The sequence below is a fragment of the Lemur catta genome, chromosome 17 (genome assembly GCF_020740605.2).
Source record: "Lemur catta isolate mLemCat1 chromosome 17, mLemCat1.pri, whole genome shotgun sequence".
Classification (NCBI taxonomy): domain Eukaryota; kingdom Metazoa; phylum Chordata; class Mammalia; order Primates; family Lemuridae; genus Lemur; species Lemur catta.
The window spans coordinates 24,408,856-24,427,287 of record NC_059144.1 but is presented as its reverse complement, the minus strand read 5'-3'; the positions used below and the strand labels follow the sequence as shown (position 1 = coordinate 24,427,287).

The 18,432-nt window shown below is 59.6% G+C and overlaps 1 protein-coding gene across 1 annotated transcript; it reads left to right on the top strand.

Moving 5' to 3' along the window:
- Positions 1-644: 644 nt before the first annotated feature.
- Positions 645-14,877, top strand: BPIFB2 (BPI fold containing family B member 2). Its single transcript, XM_045528824.1, has 15 exons — positions 645-750; positions 3,013-3,106; positions 4,400-4,504; positions 5,367-5,513; positions 5,724-5,784; positions 7,107-7,167; positions 9,808-9,899; positions 10,153-10,338; positions 10,576-10,629; positions 11,073-11,243; positions 11,851-11,918; positions 12,167-12,212; positions 12,864-12,927; positions 13,269-13,345; positions 14,764-14,877. The coding sequence occupies exons 1-15, from the start codon at positions 645-647 to the stop codon at positions 14,803-14,805; spliced, it is 1,374 nt and encodes a 457-aa protein (XP_045384780.1). The 3' UTR covers positions 14,806-14,877.
- The last annotated feature ends 3,555 nt before the right edge of the window (positions 14,878-18,432 follow it).

Sequence of the window (18,432 nt, the reverse complement as noted above, 5' to 3'; positions counted from 1 at the left end):
GATGGGCCTCAGTGAGCCCATGTGCTCGGCAGCCCTCATTCCCGCCTGGCTCCCCGTCCCGAGCCGGACGCAGACCTGCCCGCTCAGCTGGGCGGGGGCGGGAGGGCTGCGGGGCCAGGTGAGAGGCCTGCTTTGAGGCTCTTCCTCACCTGGCCAGGATGAGATGAGGACAGGAGGCACCCTGGGTTCTCCCCTGGCTGGGTTTGGACAGCTGGACACCAGGTTGGGCTGTCACACTAGGCTGGACTCCTGGCATCAGGTGACACAGCCCTGGGCCTCGGGGTGGTGGGCCTGGGCTCTCTTCTTGGGACAGGAAGCTGCCCTCAGGCTCCCCATTTGGGGGTCTTACCATCCTCCTCTGCCTGGGCCTGGGGCCCGCAGCCTGCCCCAGTCTGCTGTGTGGCCTAAGGCAGGACCACTCTTCTCTGGGCCTTGGGGACCTTTTCCAGACCCCTTCAGTGGTTCCCGATGAAGCAGGCGGCAAAGTGTTCCCAGTTCAGAGACGTGAATACTGAGGTCTGCGCGTCTGGGGCAGGGCCGGGAGCTCCAATCAGGCAGCTCAGGGGTGGGCCCTTCCGGCCAAGCTCCCTAATTCTCTTCCCCCTCCCCAGCCCACAGATCCGGGGGCAGCGGCCGGGGCAGCCATGGCTGGGGCGCGTGGGCTGGGCCTGCTGCTGGCGCTGCTGCCGGTGGTCAGCGCCCCCATGCCGGGCACCGTGGTCAGACTCAACAAGGCAGCGCTGAGCTATGGTAAGAGCCGTGCCGCCGAGCGTGTGCCAGCGAGCCCACGTCTGCACGTGTGTGCAAGATCCTGAGTGTGCGTGTGTATCTGTGAACCCCCAAAGCCTCATGAGGACCGAGATTTTTATCTGCTGCTGTGTCCCTGGCACCCAGACAGGGCCTGACACAGGGCAGCTCAACAAATATTTATTAAAATGAATGCACGAGTGGGAGTATGTGTCATGTGGCCAGTGTGCAAGTGTGCACACGGGACTGCGCTCATGTGCTTTAGTGGGTGGGCAGGGGTCGGTCCAAGTGGCTATTTTTCCATGTATGTGTCTACTTATGAGTTTGAAATTTCATAGTGATGCACCCACGCGTGGACTCAAATGTCGAGGAGAGTGCGTGCCCATGGCGCATGCCTGGATGTGTGTGCACGGAATGGCTGTGCACCTTGGGTGCACAAGTGTGCGTGTGGTGTCTGCGTGCACACGTGTGCTTGGGAGAGGCGAGTCCAGCACAGTGCTGCAGGGAGCTTCCTAAGCCAGGTCCCTGCCGGGCTCAGAGTGACAGAACCAGCCCCTCTCTGGGCCCCGCTTAGGGGAAGGCTGTGTCCTGTGGCTTTGCTGCTAGAGTCTTCCAAGGCCTGCCCCGTCCCCTGGGGAAGGCACGATGAGGAAACCCAGGCCCAGGGAGGGACAAAAACTGCCAAAGTTCCAGCACGTAAATCTTTATTCACCCTCAGCTACCTCCCAGGGAGACTTTAGGCACCCCCCCAAAGCTGAGAAATCAGAAGCTGTTTTCCCCAAGGCCAGACCCAGCTCAGATTTCAGTGCGAGGAACTCAGGCCAGACAGCAGGAGCAACTTTCAATGGCCCAGGCCACAAAGCAGTGAGGCAGTGGCTCAGGAAAGCAGCAGGGTCCCCCCACCCTTGGGCACACACAGACTTCCGGGACCTTGTATCCGGGCAGATGGGCCAGCAATGAAAGGGGTCAGTGATCCGTGCCGGAGTGTGACAGGCGCATGGAGCCAGGCAAGGATGCCTGCAGGAAGGGACGTGAGGCCCGCCACCCTCGCCGCCTTCCTGCCCCCTGCCTGTCCTGTGTGAGCCTCCTTTGTCCCCAGGGAGTCCTCCCTGGCTCGCCTGCCTGTGTTTCTTCCTGGCAGAAATCCGGCGGAAGCCCACACTGCACACGTCGCCTCCAAGGCCGGGCTGGGCGGTTCCTACTGTGTCCCCCACCCTGTCCTGCAAGCCCCGGAGTCCAAGGCCTGTGTCAGGGAGCACTGCACATGGAGTCTGAGGCCGGGGTGTGAGTCTCAGCTCAGCCGCATGTGTTCAGGCCGGGGAGGGACATCAGGAACATAAAGACCACCACCTTTACACTCTGTGTCTGGGGAAACTGAGGCCCAGACAGGCTCAGGGACTTCCCGAGGCCCCACAGTGATCTGAGCAGAGCTCGGGCCTGAGACTCCTAATTCAATGTCCCCTTCCAGCCCCATCTCCTCTCATTGTAACTCACCTCACGTTTAATCAACACCTTCCTCGGGTCCAGCAGCACATGTGAGTGAGGAAGCCCAGCTCGGGCGCCAGGTGTCTCAGTCGAGAGCCAGCTGCCCTGGCCAGGTGTCCTCACCTCTCTGTAAATCGGGCGTGATAACAGGAACAGTAAGGCAGTAAGGCACTTGGAAGGGTGCCCGGCCCTACCGGAGTGCTATGTCAGTGGTGGCCACTGTTGTTACAGATGTAAATGGCAGCAGTGACAGCGAGCACTTACTGCGCCCCGAGTCCTTACAAGGACCCCGAGCGACAGATGCCATCATAGTCATTACAAATTTGTGGATGAGAGAACTGAGCACGGGGCAGCTGCACGGGCAGTGAGGGGCAGAGCTGGGGTTTGAGTCCTCAGCCTTCCCGCCCAGGGGACGCCTCCGCAGCAGACCAGGCATGACTTGGAAATGCTCCTGCTCGGGGACTTGGGAGAGGATCCTGGAGGAGGAGGTGGGATCCAGAGGGAGCCTTGCAGGAGAGCAAAGGACATTGCTATTTTTGAGGATGAGGGTAAACAGGCAGGATTTTCAGAGGCAGAGTGAGGGCGGCAGGGTGTGCCCTGCAGAGGGCCCGATGCCAGCGGGCACCCAAGGTGGGCTGCGGGGAGCCATCTGCCCTCCCTGTGTGCTTGAGTGCAAGCCCCCCCTTCCAGCCCGCGTCCCCTTGGCCCACGGTGCGGGCAGACGGTGGTAGGTGGTGTGTCCTTGCTGCTCAGTGATCTCACCCTGCCCTGGCCCCACAGTGTCTGAAATCGGGAAAGGCCCTCTCCAGCGGGCTCTGCATGTCACTGTCCCATATTTCCTGGACCGGAGTGGAGAGGAGCTTCAGCCCATCAGGTGAGTGCTCCCACCCTCCAGAGAAGGTGCTCCTACCTGCTAGCTGGACGGTCCTCCCAAGGCAAGTGCTCCTGTCCACTGGGCAGAACCCTCCAGTCCCCCCGATGAGCACTCTCGCTTAGGGGTGGGTGCTCCCCCACAGCTGGACCACTGCTCCCCTCCCCAAGCGAGCGGGTAGCAAGAGGAATTAGGTGAAGGAACCGAGGTGGCCCGGTGCCTCTGAATTTGTGGATTTCTACCCTCGGGGACCAAGGCCATGGCTGCAGGGTCCCCAGGGCTGGCAGGACCCTCAGCTCCTTCCTCCAAAAGCTCGACACTGAATTTAGACACGAGTCTGAGCTGCATTTACCCCCACCTTCAACCCCCTTAACACACAGAGCCTGAAAGGCAGAGGTAGGTGGGGTCGTCTCAAACTGAGACACCTCCAGGGGCCGGCCGATTGTCACCATCTACACGGGAACACAGACCCAATATTGTCAGATCTTTGGGTTTCCCAGATAATCCATAATTTATCAAATTTTGAATGATGTCAACCGGTTTTAAAACATTTAAAACTCTAGGACACTGGCACAAGGAGCGGGTAAAAATAATCTGGCTAGGAGGCTTGAGAGCCTTAGCAGGGCTGGGGCGCCGCGGCTCCTGGCGCGGTTAACACGGTGGAGAACCGGGAGGGAACACAGCCAGGATGGTTGCTGAGGGAACAGGTGCAGGTCCTAGGTCGGCCTGCGTCCCTAGGAGAGTCGTGGAAAGACGTCACCCAAGGCTAACAGTGAGGATGTCTGACGGTGGGGTTCTGATGTGACCCTTACGCTTTGAACCACTTTGTCATGTCTGAATTCCTCCCCCCACTACTATAGGGGACCAAAATGACTTTCATTTAGGAAAAAGAAATCGCAGGTGAGCTGGAGAGTGCTTAGCAAGCAGAACAGCCAGGTTTGGTGGGGTGCGTTTCTGTTGGCTAGAACGCTAGAGAGGGAGTTCTGCCTTCTGTGGAGCCCACAGCTTTTTCCCCACCTTCCCAACTTTCCAGACTGCTGTCAGGAATTGTCACAAGCCTGAGCAACCATTTCCCCCAAATCCTGCCCAGTGCTGGGGCCCCTGCATATTTTCCCTCCCAGCTGGTTGTCCACCTTTGGCTTGCATGCCCCCTGTGATGGAGAGCTCACCACCTCTCTCCCTCACCTCATGGTTGCAGTTGTCAGAAAGTCCTTCTTCATAACACCAGCAACGAGGGTGTGCCTCAGAGCATGGTTTAACAGGGGCGTCTCTGTCACCTTGATTACTGTCTTGCAGGATCCAGATTCTGAATGTCCACCTGCCCCAATTCGACCTGAAATTCATTGCTGATTTTGGGATTCGCTTGTCGGCAGCAGCCAATTTTACTTTTAAGATCTTTCGGTGAGTGAATCTCATTGCTGGGGTGTGAGAGGAGTTTCCGAGATTCTCTGAGGGGCAGAGTGAGGGGAGGGGGTTGGCAACTCCTCTAGGATCGTCACCCAGGCCCCCCGACTCCCTGCCGGCGCCCTCTCCCTCCCACCCTGGGAGAACTCCTGAGAGCCCAGACCCTGCTCAGCAGCCACGCCACTGGGCAGAGTCGCTTGCCTTCTCCAACCCTCAGTCCCCTCATCTGTAAAGTGGGGTGAACCTTTGTGGGGTGTGGGGTGGCTGTGAGGGTCGCAGTGAATGGGTTCATTGCTGTAGTGGTGACGCTGCCTCCCTGCGCAGTGCGAGGCACATTGAGGATGCTCCCTCCCTGTAGCTGTCCGAATTATTTCCATGCATCAGGCACGTTCCACGTTACTGTGTTTAATTTTCAAACTGTGAGCTGGGCATGCAGACGGATCTATTATTTTATCTCCTCCGCCTGATACTACAATTTTATGAGTGCTTACTGTGGGCCAGGCTCTGAGGTGGGTGGTTTTACATGATTATTTCATAGAAAAATCAGTGCAGCCCTGTGAAATAGGCACCACCAATCTTATGTCCATTTCACAGAAGAGAAAACTGAGGCTCAGGGCGGCAAATGGCTGGCCTAGGGTCTCGCGGTGAGAGGGCCCAGGGAGCCGGAGGTCACACCCAGCTGCCGCAATGTCTGTGACCCTGAGAGGAGTTTTGGCGGGGGTGTCCAGGCCTGTCCCAGGTGGGGCTGTCTCACTGAGTGGAGGGCAGGCACGTGCTGGGGGACTCGCGGGGTCTCTCGTCGGCCGTGGTGGGCTGTGCTGGGTGGTGCTGCGGGGGCTCAGGACCGGCTTCCCCGCAGTGTCCTGGAGCCCCTGGAGCTGACGCTGCCGGTGGAACTGCTGGCCGACGCCCGCGTGGCCCAGAGCTCCATCGAGACCCCTGTGATCAGCATCCCTTACTGCTTGCCACTCGTAGGCTACTCCAGCGAGTTCGATGACAGCAACAGGTGAGCACCTGGCGAGGGCAGGGCGGAAATGCCGGATGCTAAGGCTGTGGTGACATTTTTTGAGCTTCCCACTCAGGGTTTTATCTAGTGGCCACGATGGCGTAAGGCATGCCCATGATCATGCGGACACGAAGGCACGGAGACAGGGAGGGACGGGACCTAACGCGGGTGGTCCGGGCACTCGGGAGCCTCCCCCCGTCTCTCCCCCAGCACCTCCCGAGCGCTGCTGGCCCCGGTGCAGGAGCACGTCAGAGCTGTCTTGAGTAACAAGGTAAAGACTTGACGATGTCTCAGCAAGGAGGGGTCGCTCACCCGCAAGGCTGGGCGAAGGAAGGGCGGGCCTCAGGCCGGGGGGCTCCGCCTGGGGTTTCTAAAAATAGAAGGCCCTTAGGGTGCCTCGCTGTCCCCTTGCAGGCAGGGAAGGGGCTGGTGCCGTGCTGGAGGGGAGGCAGGTTCGTCCTCTCGGGGAGACCCAGTTCCAGGACAGAGGGTGGGGTGGGGACCCTGTGGTTTACAGAAAGGAGACAGAGCCACAGTGGGCACGGCATGGGCGCTGGAGCCAGTGTGGCCTGGCTGGGTGCTGGCACCCTCCTTCCCAGCTGTGAGCCCCTCGTCCGCGGGGTTGTGTGGGGACTGAGCGCACTCGCATTTGAGAAGAGTTTCCGACGGGCGTTTGGCAGAGTGAGTGCAGCTGTTGTTGCTATTTTAGCTCCTGTCATTCTCCGCATGGGGCCGACCTGGGAGAGATCACGAGGGTCCCACTGCGGGGGGGGGGGGGGGCTGGTTCTCCCTCCCTGCCTCGTCCCACCCCACCCCCACCTCCCTTTAAGGAACAGTAGGAGAGACCAAGTCAACAGCGCCCAGAGGAGGACTGCAACATTCCCATCTTGCAGATGGGAAAGCTGAGGCTCAAGGGGTACAGGTGGCTGCAGGCTGCCCAGTGGTCCCTCGACCTTGCCTGTCGGTCCAGCGCTGCTTCTCCCTGTGGCCCCCTGCTCCCCTCTCAGCCAGCCTCCTCTGGGCAAGGGGCTGCGGGCGGCACTGCAGGAGGGGGGACTCGGCCCTCCCCTCTTCCTCCCAGCCTCGCCTGGCCCAGTCTCACCAGCTCTGGCCTGGACAGGCTGTGAGCGCCCCCGGCCTCGCAGTTCCTCCTCTGCCCCCACCTTGGATCACACTGACCCCGGCTTAATCTGCTTCTCCGGCCGCCCGCTGTGCCTGGAAGAGCCTCCAATCTCCCTGGCCTGGCATCTGAGGCCCGCCATGGGCACCAGCCTCTCACCAGCTGGCCCTGTGGGGCCCACTACCGTGGGCTCCTGCCTCAGTTGCCCAGGCCCAGCCTGTGGGCACCTCCGCTGTGCTGCCAGCCCTGTTCTGTCTCCAACGCCCATGGGCCCATGCTGCCCCCATCAGCCTTGGGCAGCTTCTCCTGCTTCCTCAGTGCCCAGAGGAGGTGCCAGGAGATGCCCAGTGGGTGGTGGAGGGAGGGAGGGGTCTCAGGCTTGGTGCACGGGTCAGGGGAGGCTCTAGACAGGGACCCTTGCCCCTCTCGCCTGAGGACCCCCTAACTCCAGCCTCCTGTCTCTCTTGCCGCAGCTGTGCCTGGGCGTCGCCAGCCTGGTGCAGGAATTCAATGCCCACCTGGGCACGTTAATTGGTAAGACCTGGGAGCGGGGGTGGGGTGGGACCTCTGGGACCCTCTGGGGCCCCTAAGACCCTTCTAAGACTCCCCTTCTGGGTCAGGGCTGACCTCTAGGAGGTCAATCATAGGATGACTCAGTTGTGGGCTCCCGAAAACTGCATAATTATTCACGGGATCTTAGAATCTTCAAATTCTAGAACCAAGTCTTTGATTCTGTCATCTTTTTTCCTCCCAAACCAAGACGCAAAGTCTAGCACTTTATTAAATAGACCCAGCTTGTGTCCCAGGCCTGGCGCTATGCTCAGCGCTCTACGCGGACTGTCACGCTGAATTCTCACAGCCACCCTGCAAGGGAGGTTCTATTATTACCCACATTTTACGGAGGCCCAGAAAGGTTGAGCGGTACAGCCTGGGCAGCACAGCAGGAACCCAGCCAGGCGGGCCCCAGAGCAAGATCTCTCAGGCTTGATGCGGTGCAGCCTCCTGTCCTGATTTAACAATTTCCTTTCAATCAACTTCCTCTTTCTTAAATTAGTTGCAAAGAAAACTTTCTATCACTATCAAGAATCAGAAACCAACACTAATCCTCATGGCATCACCAGTTAGATGGGGTGGTTATTTATCCTTCCTAATGTGGCCTCACGATAAATGCATAACTGTCCAATTGAAGAATTAGCTGCAAAACACCTCCCATGAAGCCTAGGCACGAGCCCCGGACCCTGAGCATGTGCCGAGCCCCCTCTAATGACATGTGTGCCCACCCCGCGCCCCTGCCTCTCTGGGGTGGTGCAGAAAGGTTTCAGGGGTTTCATTAAGGCAACTGCAAGGTCCCTGCCAGCGGTGGGATTCTGGTTTCTGAAATCCCACGATTCTGAAATGTGAATGATGCTAGATTCTAAGAGTCAATGGCGCTAAGATTCTCCAATGTTTAAGACTCACACTTTGAAGATTTTGAGTTCAAATTTTGAGCTCAGATTTTTGAGGGTTCTTTAAGCAGCTCAGGGAGGGTGGCTGTGTGACCCAAGGGGACCCTGTCCTTGTCCTCTCTTGCATCCTCAGAGCCTCTGGGTGCCAGGTCCGGGGCGGGGCACAGTCTATAGAAGATTCTGGGCGGGAGGGAGCGGGGAGGAGACCCAGGTGCCAGCCGTAGGCTGGGTGCAGGCACCATGTCGTGAGCTCTCCTGCAGGTGTGTTTGGGGGGAGGAATTCACGCCTGAGGGCTGGGCAGTTCTGGGCTCTTGCCGTGAATGTCGTGTGTGTGTGTGTGTGTGTGTGTGTGTGTGTGTGTGTGTGTGTGTGTGTGTAGGAGGTACATCTCTGTTTGCAATGGCCTCTCCTACCTGCATATTTCTTGCTCCCCTGGACTTGCCCCCACACCTCAGACCTCCACATTGTTCTTCTCTGTGGGACCCACTTCCCCTTCCCCACCTTCAGGACTGGGGGTCTTACCCTGAGCTCAGGCCCTGACATTCCATTTCCTCCTGGACACCACCTCCGGGAAGTCCCACAGGCTCCTCCGACTCAGCATGTCCTGGGCAGCACTCAAGCTCTTCTGCTGCAAAGTGTCCCTGCTCCTCTTTCCCTCCTCAGGGGCTGCCCACCATCCAGGCAGGGCGCAGGGCCAAGGCCTTCCTCTCCCCTCCACCCCCATCAGGCTTGTTCACCTGCAATTTTTCCAGAGGTCCTTACCCAGGGGTGACTGACTGAAGGAGTAGGCGGCTGTCTTAGGCTGAGCCCCCAGAAGCCGACCCAGAGAGGAGGATTTTAGTGAGAGTGGCTCCTGTGGGAGGTGCTCTAGGGAGCACGGGTTGGGAAGGGGCGAGTGAGACGGGGAAGGAGGGTGTTCGTGAGCAGGTGACTGCTGTGGGCGGCTGTGGCTCGGTCCCTTGGGGAGCTCCTGGGACTGGGCAGAGCTTTCCTGACGGCTGGGGTTGAGCCTGTGCCTGCCTTGCCTTCCAGCTGTGTCCCACCAGGGTCTCACCCTTCGCACCTTCCCAGCCAGAATATTCCGAGCTTTCGGCAAACTCGCCTCAGAGGAAGCGGGTGCTTAGCAGGGTCTGGCCGAGGGCTGCCTGGAGGGTCTGTGGGGAGGTCGGGCTTCTGTGCTTTGTGCCGACTGGCCGCAGGTGTACGTGCCCTTGGAGCTCCTGACCCGGTATACACTCCTGGGCAGGACTGACCCTCGCCAGACTGTGTGTGTGTGTGCGCGTGTGCGCACACGTGTGCGTGTGTAAAATGCCCCCACAGGATCGTCCTGAGGATTGAATGAGATCGTGTACGTCCAATGTCTGGACCTCGATACACGTGAGCTCTCTTCGTTTTCTGTGGATCCTTCTTGCCTTTGCCAGGAGGTATCTGTGCCTGGTCTGACCCCTCTCCTTCCTTCTAATTTGGGGTCACTAGTTTTCTACCGCACGGGAAAGCGGAAACCTGGCTGTGAGAGCTGTCTAAGGGGAGAGGCGGCAGGCTGCGAGTAGCTCATCTTGGGTGTGTGCACTTGGCCACTCAAACGCGCCCACTCAGAGCCCTGCCTCGCCTCTTTTGTTTCTTGGCCTGGCTCTGGGTAATCAGACAGTATTTGCTGGATACAGGCGGCGTTGGTGGCTAGTGCCAAGTGAGCCAGCCACCTTTTCTTCTCCATCCCGTTTCATTAAGGCCTCAACCCTGTGGGTCCTGAGTCCCAGATTCGCTACACCATGATCAATGAGCCCACGGTCACCAGTGACTACATTTCCTTGGATATCACCGTAAGTGCCTCCTTGTCAGCCCAGAGCGGGGGGCTTGCTGCCTCTGGGGTCCTTGGTGTCCCGGGAGATTCCTAGGGGAGCAGGGAGTTGCGGGCAGCGGAGCTGGGCTGGCATCCCGGCCGGGAGCGTGGCACACGGGCACAGGTGTGAGGCTGGACAGGTGGTGGCGGGGGTGATGTCTAGGAGCCCAGGGTCTGTGCAGAGCCACCTCCCTGCTGCCACCCTGCTGCTTCTCTCCATCCTCCCCCCATAGGCTGTCCTCTTCCTGCTGGGCAAGCCCATCGTCCTGCCCAGGGACCCCCCGCCCTTTGCGCTGCCGGAGCACCTGCACGGCGAGGACACGACGGCCACCGTGGGCCTCTCGCAGGACCTGCTCGACTCCGCCCTCCTGCTGCTGCAGAAAGCCGGCGCCCTCAACCTGGACATCACAGGGCAGCTGGTGAGCGCTGGGCCTGCTGCCAGGGCACGGGGGGCAGGGGGGCCCTGTGGCCCAGCCTGGGGAGACCCCACGGAGGCCACATGGTGGGTGCGTGGGGCAGCTGGGGACTGGGGCCACGGGAAAGCTGTCGGAAGAGTTAAACAGGGTTTGTGATTCCCGCCTGTGAGGGGCAAGTGGTGATCTAGCTCGGGGAGCGGCTGCCCTAAAACCCTTCGTGGCATGGGGGGCTGATTTCAGAGGTCAGATGACAACCCGCTGAACACCTCCGAGCTGGGCCAGCTCATCCCTGAGGTTGGTGACATTTCTGCCATTCCAGGGGCTGAGACATGGGATTGGGGTGGGGGTTCTCTGGGCCGTGGGATCTTGGCTGGCTTGTGTCTGTCCCAAGTGGGGTCCTGCATCCGACCTACGTCTGCCCCTCCTCCGTGGCAGGGAGGCCCTTCCTCCTGCCCAGGCACCGCGTTCTTTCTCCTCCTTGTGCCTTTGCCCAAGCGATGCCCGCTGCCCGGGGTGCCCCTTCTCCTGCCCTTCCCTTGTCCATCTTCACGACTACGCTCGGGGATCACCATCCAGGAGAGGATCAAACCTCTAATCCAGCAGCCTGGGGCGGACCCACCTCTGTGGCCCAGCCACGCACAGCACAGCAGTGGTTTGACCAGCATTTGGGGAGTGACTGGCTAGACAGCCCACCCAGGTTTGCCCCGGGGGGCCCTCCTCCCGCTCTGCCTCCCCAGGTGGCCCACCAGTTCCCCGAGCCCATGCCCGTGGTGATCAAGGTGCGGCTACGTGCCACGCCCGTGGCCACGCTCCATCCCAACAACGCCACCCTGCGGCTGCAGCCCTTTGTGGAAGTTCTGGCCGTGACCTCCAACTCGGCTTTCAATTCCCTCTTCACCCTGGATGTGGTGAGTGCTCTGGGCTGGGCGGGAGTAGCCGGGGGTGGGCGACTCTCAGGGACCTCTCACTGCCTCTTGCGCTCTCCTCACTTGCTTTGTTCGATTCATACTGGTCTCCTCGCTGTTCCTCGAACACGGCAAGACATTCCTGCCCCAGGGCCTTTGCACACTCTGAACCCTCTGCCTAGGACTCTCCTGCCCTGGCTCTGGGCTTGGCTGGCCCCTCCTCATCTTTCAGGTCTCGGCTTAAAGCTCGGATCCTTCACGGCAGCCTTCCTGGCCCACCCTGCGTGAGAAGGTCCCCAGCAGCCTTCTCCATGCCACCACTCTGCCTTCATGGCACCTGCCACTCTCTGAAAGGATCCTCCCTTGTTACTTTGGCTACTGTCTGCCTCCCCCATGGGCCCGTGGTGGGTCTGCAGGGCAGGGGCCCGGCCTGCCTTGTGAGTGCCGTGTTGTCCCTGGTGCTCACTGCGTGGCCTGGCACACGGCAAGTGCTCCGTGCACACCTGTCGCCTGAGCGTGTGGGGAGGTACGTGGGAGGCCGGGTAGCTGGTGGCCCACGAAGGCTCCCTCGTGGCTCTGTGACCACTTGCCCTGCTCTCCCCACGCCCAGGTGGTAGACCTGAGCCTCCAGCTGTCCGTGTCCAGGGCGAAGCTCCAGGGGACCACGTCTGTGCTGGGGTGAGCGAGACGTCCTGGCCCAGCAGCCTCGGTGTGCTCGGCGCAGTGGGCCCACGGCCACACGGGGCGCGGTGTCGGCGCAGTGGGCCCACGGCCACACGGGTCACGGTGTCGGCGCAGTGGGCCCACGGCCACACGGGGCGCGGTGTCGGCCAGGGGCCCACGGCCACACGGGTCGCGGTGTCGGCCGGGGGAGCCGGGGGCCGGCGTGTGCTGGGCCCAGCCAAACCCTCCTGCTTCTCTTGCAGGGACATCCAGCTCGCGGTGTCCTACTCCAATGTGGGCTTCATTGATGTGAGTGCAGGGCTGGGGTCTCCAGAGACCCCCTGCTGGGGGGGTCGGGCCTTGAGCCTGGGGAAGGGGCGTGTGTGTGCGTGTGCCTGTATGTGTCACCATAATCGGGCTTCCCCAGGGTGTCTGGGGACAGTGGCCAGTCAGCCTGCCTGCCTGTCACTCTGTAGTTGATGACTCGTCACCCAGCCCTCAGCCCAAGAGTCCACCAGTCAGTTGGGCAAGTCAGAACATGGGCTGTCCCTTCAGCTGAGTGACGCGTTTGGGCCACAGGCCACCGAGTATCCGCTTGTCAGTTGATGTGCCAGTCAGTGTGCTGCCCCCTCCACCGGGCTGTCAGTCTGTCTGTCTGTCGGCCATCTGGTGGCAGACATTCTGCTGGCCCGTCCCCTGCTGGTCACAAGGCATGGGTGCCAGCAAGTCAGTGCTTGTCCTTCAGCCTCCCCCTGGGCAAGCGTTGCTCTCTGGTGCCTGACCCGGCCCTGGGGTGCAGCTCAGCTCTGCTTGAAGCCAGGACATAGGTGACCCGTCCTCCTTCCTTCTCCCTCCGCCTCTGCCATCTGTCTGTCTGGCTGTGTGTCTGTGTGTTTATGCATGTGCCTAACTGTCCATCTCTCCCTGGGCCCCCTTCCCCCACTGGCTCTGCGGCCGCAGATGGGTCAAGTGCGTGCACTCATGGGCAGCGTGTTTGAGGAGCCCCTGCTGAACCAACTCAACGGTGAGCCCCTCCCTCCGCCCCAGTGGGGCCCCTCAGGCCCCCTCCTGACCTCACCCCGGTCCCGTGCTCAGTCCTCGCCCCCTTCCCACCTCCCTGCTCCAAGATTAAGAGGGTGGCACCTTGACACACATGGGCAGCCGTGTGATCTTTGCTAAGTTCCTCTCCCTCTCAGAGCTTCAGTTTCCCCTTCTGTAAAATGGGTATAATAACAACGGCATCCACCTCCTGGGTGTCTGTGAGGAGTCAGCGCCATGAGGCACGTGAGGACTCCCGCTCAGGGCCGGCTCCAGGAGATGATGTTATCGTTCCCAGCACAACTCGATCCTTCTTTCTACCCACAGCTCTCCTGGGCATAGGAATTTCCCTCCCCAACGTGGTCAACCTCCTCTACGTCGACCCCGAGGTCTTCGTCTACGAGGTGAGAGCCTTTGGGTGTGACCAGAAGGGCTTCTTCCACCGTTGGAGGGAGGCTGGCTCCGTGAGGTGGGGGTCACCTCGCTCCTGCCTCCTTGCTAGTGCAAACTGTGGGGGCTCAGGGTCAGCCAGGCCTGGGGGTGCACCCTGCTCCCGCCGGGACCACGCCAGGAATCCTTAACTGCACGAGTTGGACAATTCAGGACATCAAGAGGCGCTGGTGCCTGTTAGTCCCCATCAAATACCACAACAGGCCACACTCAGGGGATTTGTCCCATGGGCACGACCCCTGTGGGGTCTGGAGGAGGATGACAGAGGGGCTCCTTCTAGCTTTGTAGACAACCCTCTGCAACCTAGATGGCGGTGGGGAACTTCCTGAGCTTTCTAGAATTGCTTTCCCTGGATCAGAAACTGTGAACCCAGGGTGAGATCCTACAACTGTTTTTTTCATGTTTTGCCTGGGATAGAAAAGGAAATTAACTCAACAAGAAGTGCATAGAACAGAAAACTGAACCAAAGTCTCAGAAGCCCAACATCTGCATGTGCTGTTCACACCCCCTCAGGGTGACCCGCCAATGTCTTCCCAGGGAGGATGCCCTTGTTCCTTAAGAACTCTGGTCCCAAGGCACTTGGGTGATGCGCCCACATGAGAAGGACAGTCGGTGCACAGAGGAGCAGGGCCGTTAGTGGGAATCCCCCCGCAGACTGCCCGAAACGGGCACAGTCAGTGACTGACCTCTCTTGGCACTCCTGAGTCCAGCCTACTGGGACAGAAGTCAAAGGTCCCTAGATTAGCACCGTCCTATGGAACTTTCTGCGAGGATGGAAATTTGCACCATCCAAAGCGGTAGCCGCTATTGGCCACAGGCAGGTGTGGGTAAGGGCTACTGTGTTGGACCGCGTCCCCCTAGACTGCGAGCTGTACTGCGCAGGAAGCAGGTCTGGCTTGTCCTCTGCTGGGTCCCCGGTACCTGGCACAGCGCTTGGCTTGTAGCAGAGGCTCAGTGAAGATTTGTTGAATGAATGAATGAAAGATGAGCGGCTCTCTAGAACGTCTCTGCAGGGCAGCAGAGAGAGCAGGGAGCGTGGAGGGTCCTCAGCTGGGGAGACCTAGACTCGAAGAAGATACTCGATGGTTCTAGAGTTCTGGTCCCCAAGCAGCAGTGGTCCTGACCACTGGACACACATCCAGTGCTGGCCCCACGCCGAGTGCTCCTCCTGAGGGGTCTCACTGCACCTCACAGCCACCTCAGCACCCCCGAGTGACAGAGAGGGACACTGAGGCCTAGAGAGGCAAAGGAGTCTCCTCAGGGCACGCGGCAAGAATGGCAGAGCGTGGACTCGGAGCCAGGCTGACGGGCGGCTGGGGTCCCTGGCCTCGTGCGGCCTCTGACCTGGTCCGTGGTTTTCTCTGTCCTTCAGGGCTACGTCGTGGTATCCAGTGAACTCTTCTACCTGCACTGAGGCAGGATGACTGGGAGGGCTGAGAATGTGTCAGCTCACTGCTCCGGGGACACTCTGACCTCACGCCATGGGGGAAACTGAGGCAAAGCCACATTCAGCTATCGCCAGCAAGCCAGACTGCCCGGCCAAGCTGTTTAATGTTCACTGAGTGCCTGGGTCCCGCTCTCTCACTTCCTCCCCGACTCTTCCCCTCCTCTTCCCTCGCTTCCCTGCTCTGTCCCCTGTCCCCTCCTGGTGGGGAGCACACTGCTCCTCCAGGCTGTATAGACCTCCCCTCTTGCATTAAACAACTTCTTTTGAGCTGCAGCTTCCAGCCAGGCCTGGTGAACTCTGCATATCCAAGGCAGTCCTTGGGTCCCATCTGTCCCTGGAGCCACCAAAGCTGCCCAAGAGAGGAAGAAGATGTGACCACATCTCTGTTGACCACATTTGTTGCCTCTGTCACCCCCTTGCCCAGGGGAGCTCCTTTTTTGAAAGACGGCCCCGGAAAGCAACACGGATGAGCTGGAAGTCAGAGCGCCGTGGTGGCCCTTCAGGCACTGTACCCTCTGCCTGGTGGCCTGCTCCACCTTGTTACTAGACCTCAGAGGAGTCCCGTGTGTTGGGCAGGCAGCTCTGCGGTTCCATTTTACAGACGGGGCCAGAGGAGAGGAATGTGCCCAGAGTCTCAGAGTGGGGCGGTGGCAGGTCCCTCGGATTGTGACCTTCCTAGCATCCAGACACAAGATGTCCAGTTCCCTCTCCCATCCACCAGCTCCCCCACCTGGACTTTGTCCTTGAGTCACAAACTTCAGGTGATGGGAGGTTCATGCCTTTCCCGGCTGCTTCTCCGTCTTTGGTTCACTCTGGGCGTGAGCAAGCGTTTTGTTCCAAGGAGGCAGATCTGCTTCCCCGGCCTCTGCCCTTCTGGTCTCAGCGAATGTGTCTAACTCTTTCTCCCTCTGAAAGCTCTTCAAGCCCCGTGGGTCAGAACCAACAAGGTGGCCCAGGGAAGACCAAGGGGTGCAAACACTGGCAAGCCAAGGACGTGTGATTTTCTCCCCCGTTACGCTAATCTCTTAGCCAGAGGTCGGATTTCTTCCTGCCTAGATGCGCAGGATTCATGTTTTGCTTTGTGTTTCCTTTGGAGCCTGAATTTCCACCATTGGTGAGCAAAGCCTTTGGTCCTGTGTGACACTAGCCACTCCCGCTATGGGAGTTCAGGTTCTTTCCTGAAGTCTCCGGGGTGACAGGCTGAGGGGACTGGACCGAGCCCAGAGTCTTGGTTGTGGGAAGGAGGTGCGGGTAGCGCTGAGGGTGGAACGGGGCAGACTGGAAAATCCAACCTCACAGATTTGCTCAGGACAGCGTGGCTTTTATTTCATTTGGTTGCTTAGTGAATTCTTTAATCCTACTTTTCCTGAGGGTTAGTACAGGCTCAGCCCTAGGCTGGGTGGGCTGGAGTATGGGAGAGACACAGCCCCAGCCCATAAAGAAGGTTAATAATCTAGAAAAATATTACGAGCTCAATATGTAGGATCTTTCCAACCATCAGTTCAGTCCACTGATCCATATATCCATCCACCCACCCATCCCCATCCATCCATCTATCCATCTACCCACCCCCAATCCATCCATCCATCCATCTACCCACCCCCAATGCGTCCATCCGTCCATCTACCCACCCCATCCATCCATCCATCTACCCACCCTATCCATCCATCCATCTACCCACCCCCAATCCATCCATCCATCCATCTACCCACCCTATCCATCCATCCATCTACCCACCCTATCCATCCATCCATCTACCCACCCCCAATCCATCCATCCATCCATCTACCCACCCCACATCCATCCATCCGTCCATCTACCCACCCCACATCCATCCATCCATCCTGTCATCCACACATCCACCCATTTATTCAATCACTTTTTCCACCCAGCCAGGCTTTGTTTGTACCCATGATGTGCCTAGTTCAATAATATATGTTCTTTTAAGAGGAGGGGGATGAAAACTCCTGACTCGAGCTCCCTGCCCAGAGGGTCTGCCGAAAGAGAGCCGTCCAGTACCTGAGAGATGCCATCGGTCATTCAGTGAGGGGCCTGCTGGGCACTGGCTGCTGAGAGGGACAGAGGAGTGTAGCAGTCTGAGTCCACTGAGAAGACAGAAACCACACGGGAGCTTAAGCAGGGGAAGTTTAGTGTGAACAGTTATTCACTACGATGAAAGAGTAACTGTGAGCTATAAGGAAGCTCCGCATGGTCCTCTGGGGCTGAGGGACAGCGTCTAAGGAAGGACATACTTGGAAGGGCTTCAGGCCTCACGGAGAAAGCGTCAGTCAGCCTGCTGGACAGCAGAGACCTTGGCTGTCTAGCCAGGCTGGAGCTGGCCTGGGGTTGCTGTGCAAGCTACGGGCACCTTGGGCCCTGGAGCCCAGAGGTGAGCAGCAGAGGTGTGGCGGGGCGGGGGGCGGGGCGTGGCTTGCAGATGGAGCTCGGAGTGTGGCTCTCTGGGCCACAGGTGGCTGCAGACAGGCCACACCGGGCCACTTACAGAGGAGTCTGTGCACCAGCATGAACAAGAGGCCTTCAGAGGGGATGGGCCGTCCAGGTGGGGACATGGCAGGTATCTCTGGTTTCTGTCTGGAGAGGGCTGCACGGAAGGGCTGTCCCCAGGCTGAGGCTGCAAGCTTGCAGAGGGCTCAAGTTCAGGGCCTGTGGCTGGGACAGGGTTCACTCACATCCCCACACAGCCAGCCCCAACCTCCACGGGGACTTGCAGGAAGCCTCCTCCTCTCTCGTTGCCCCGCAGGGCCCTCTCCTGAGAAAGGTTCCCATCACGCTCGCTGGAAAGGAGGAACTTAACTGAGTCGTCACTCATCACAGAGCACGCACCGAAGGGCGCGTTCAGAGCTGAGACGTGAGCATCAACTGCTAAGTGGCACCGTGGGGCGCAGAAGCAAGGCCCGGGTCCTCCCGGGTCCGGCAGATCTCCTACCTGCCCCCTGCTCGGCCCACTCCTAACCCTGAATACGCACCCGGCACGTTCCCTCTCAAGGCCTTTGCCCTGCTCTCTGCTCACTCGGGGGCCTTCGTCACAGCCCGCTCACCCCACGCACCAGCTCAAAGGCAGTGTCCCCCGGCCGCAGCACAGGGCGACCTGTCTCTCTCCAAAGCCAGGGAGGGCATCCCTCCTGGTCATTCGATGCCCTTCAGTTGCACACCACGGTTATTGGGGTCCATGGTTTCCTCCCCCACAGCACCTCCCCGACCCTTCCCGGAGTCCAGCACACAGCAAGTGCATGATAAGTGTGTGGATAGTGAGCTGCTTGCACACGTATATGCTAGAGCTCTGGCCCAGGCTCGCCCCACACCCAACCCTGGGCAGGCCCCGCAGGAAGGTGGGGGATGCTGGACTTGCAGTCCCCTTTGTTGGGTCCCAGAGGGTCTATGGGGAAGGGAAAAGATGACACTGAGCTTCAAGACTGGCCCAATCTTCAGTGTCTGAGAGGCTGAGGGAGGAAAGTGAGCTAGGGAAGGCTCCCTGGTGTAAGGAGCCGCAGCTGGCCCTGGAAGGATGGCGAATTTGGAGCAATAGCAGGGAAGGTGTCGTGAGGGATCAGGCAGGGTGATCCTGGGGCCGGG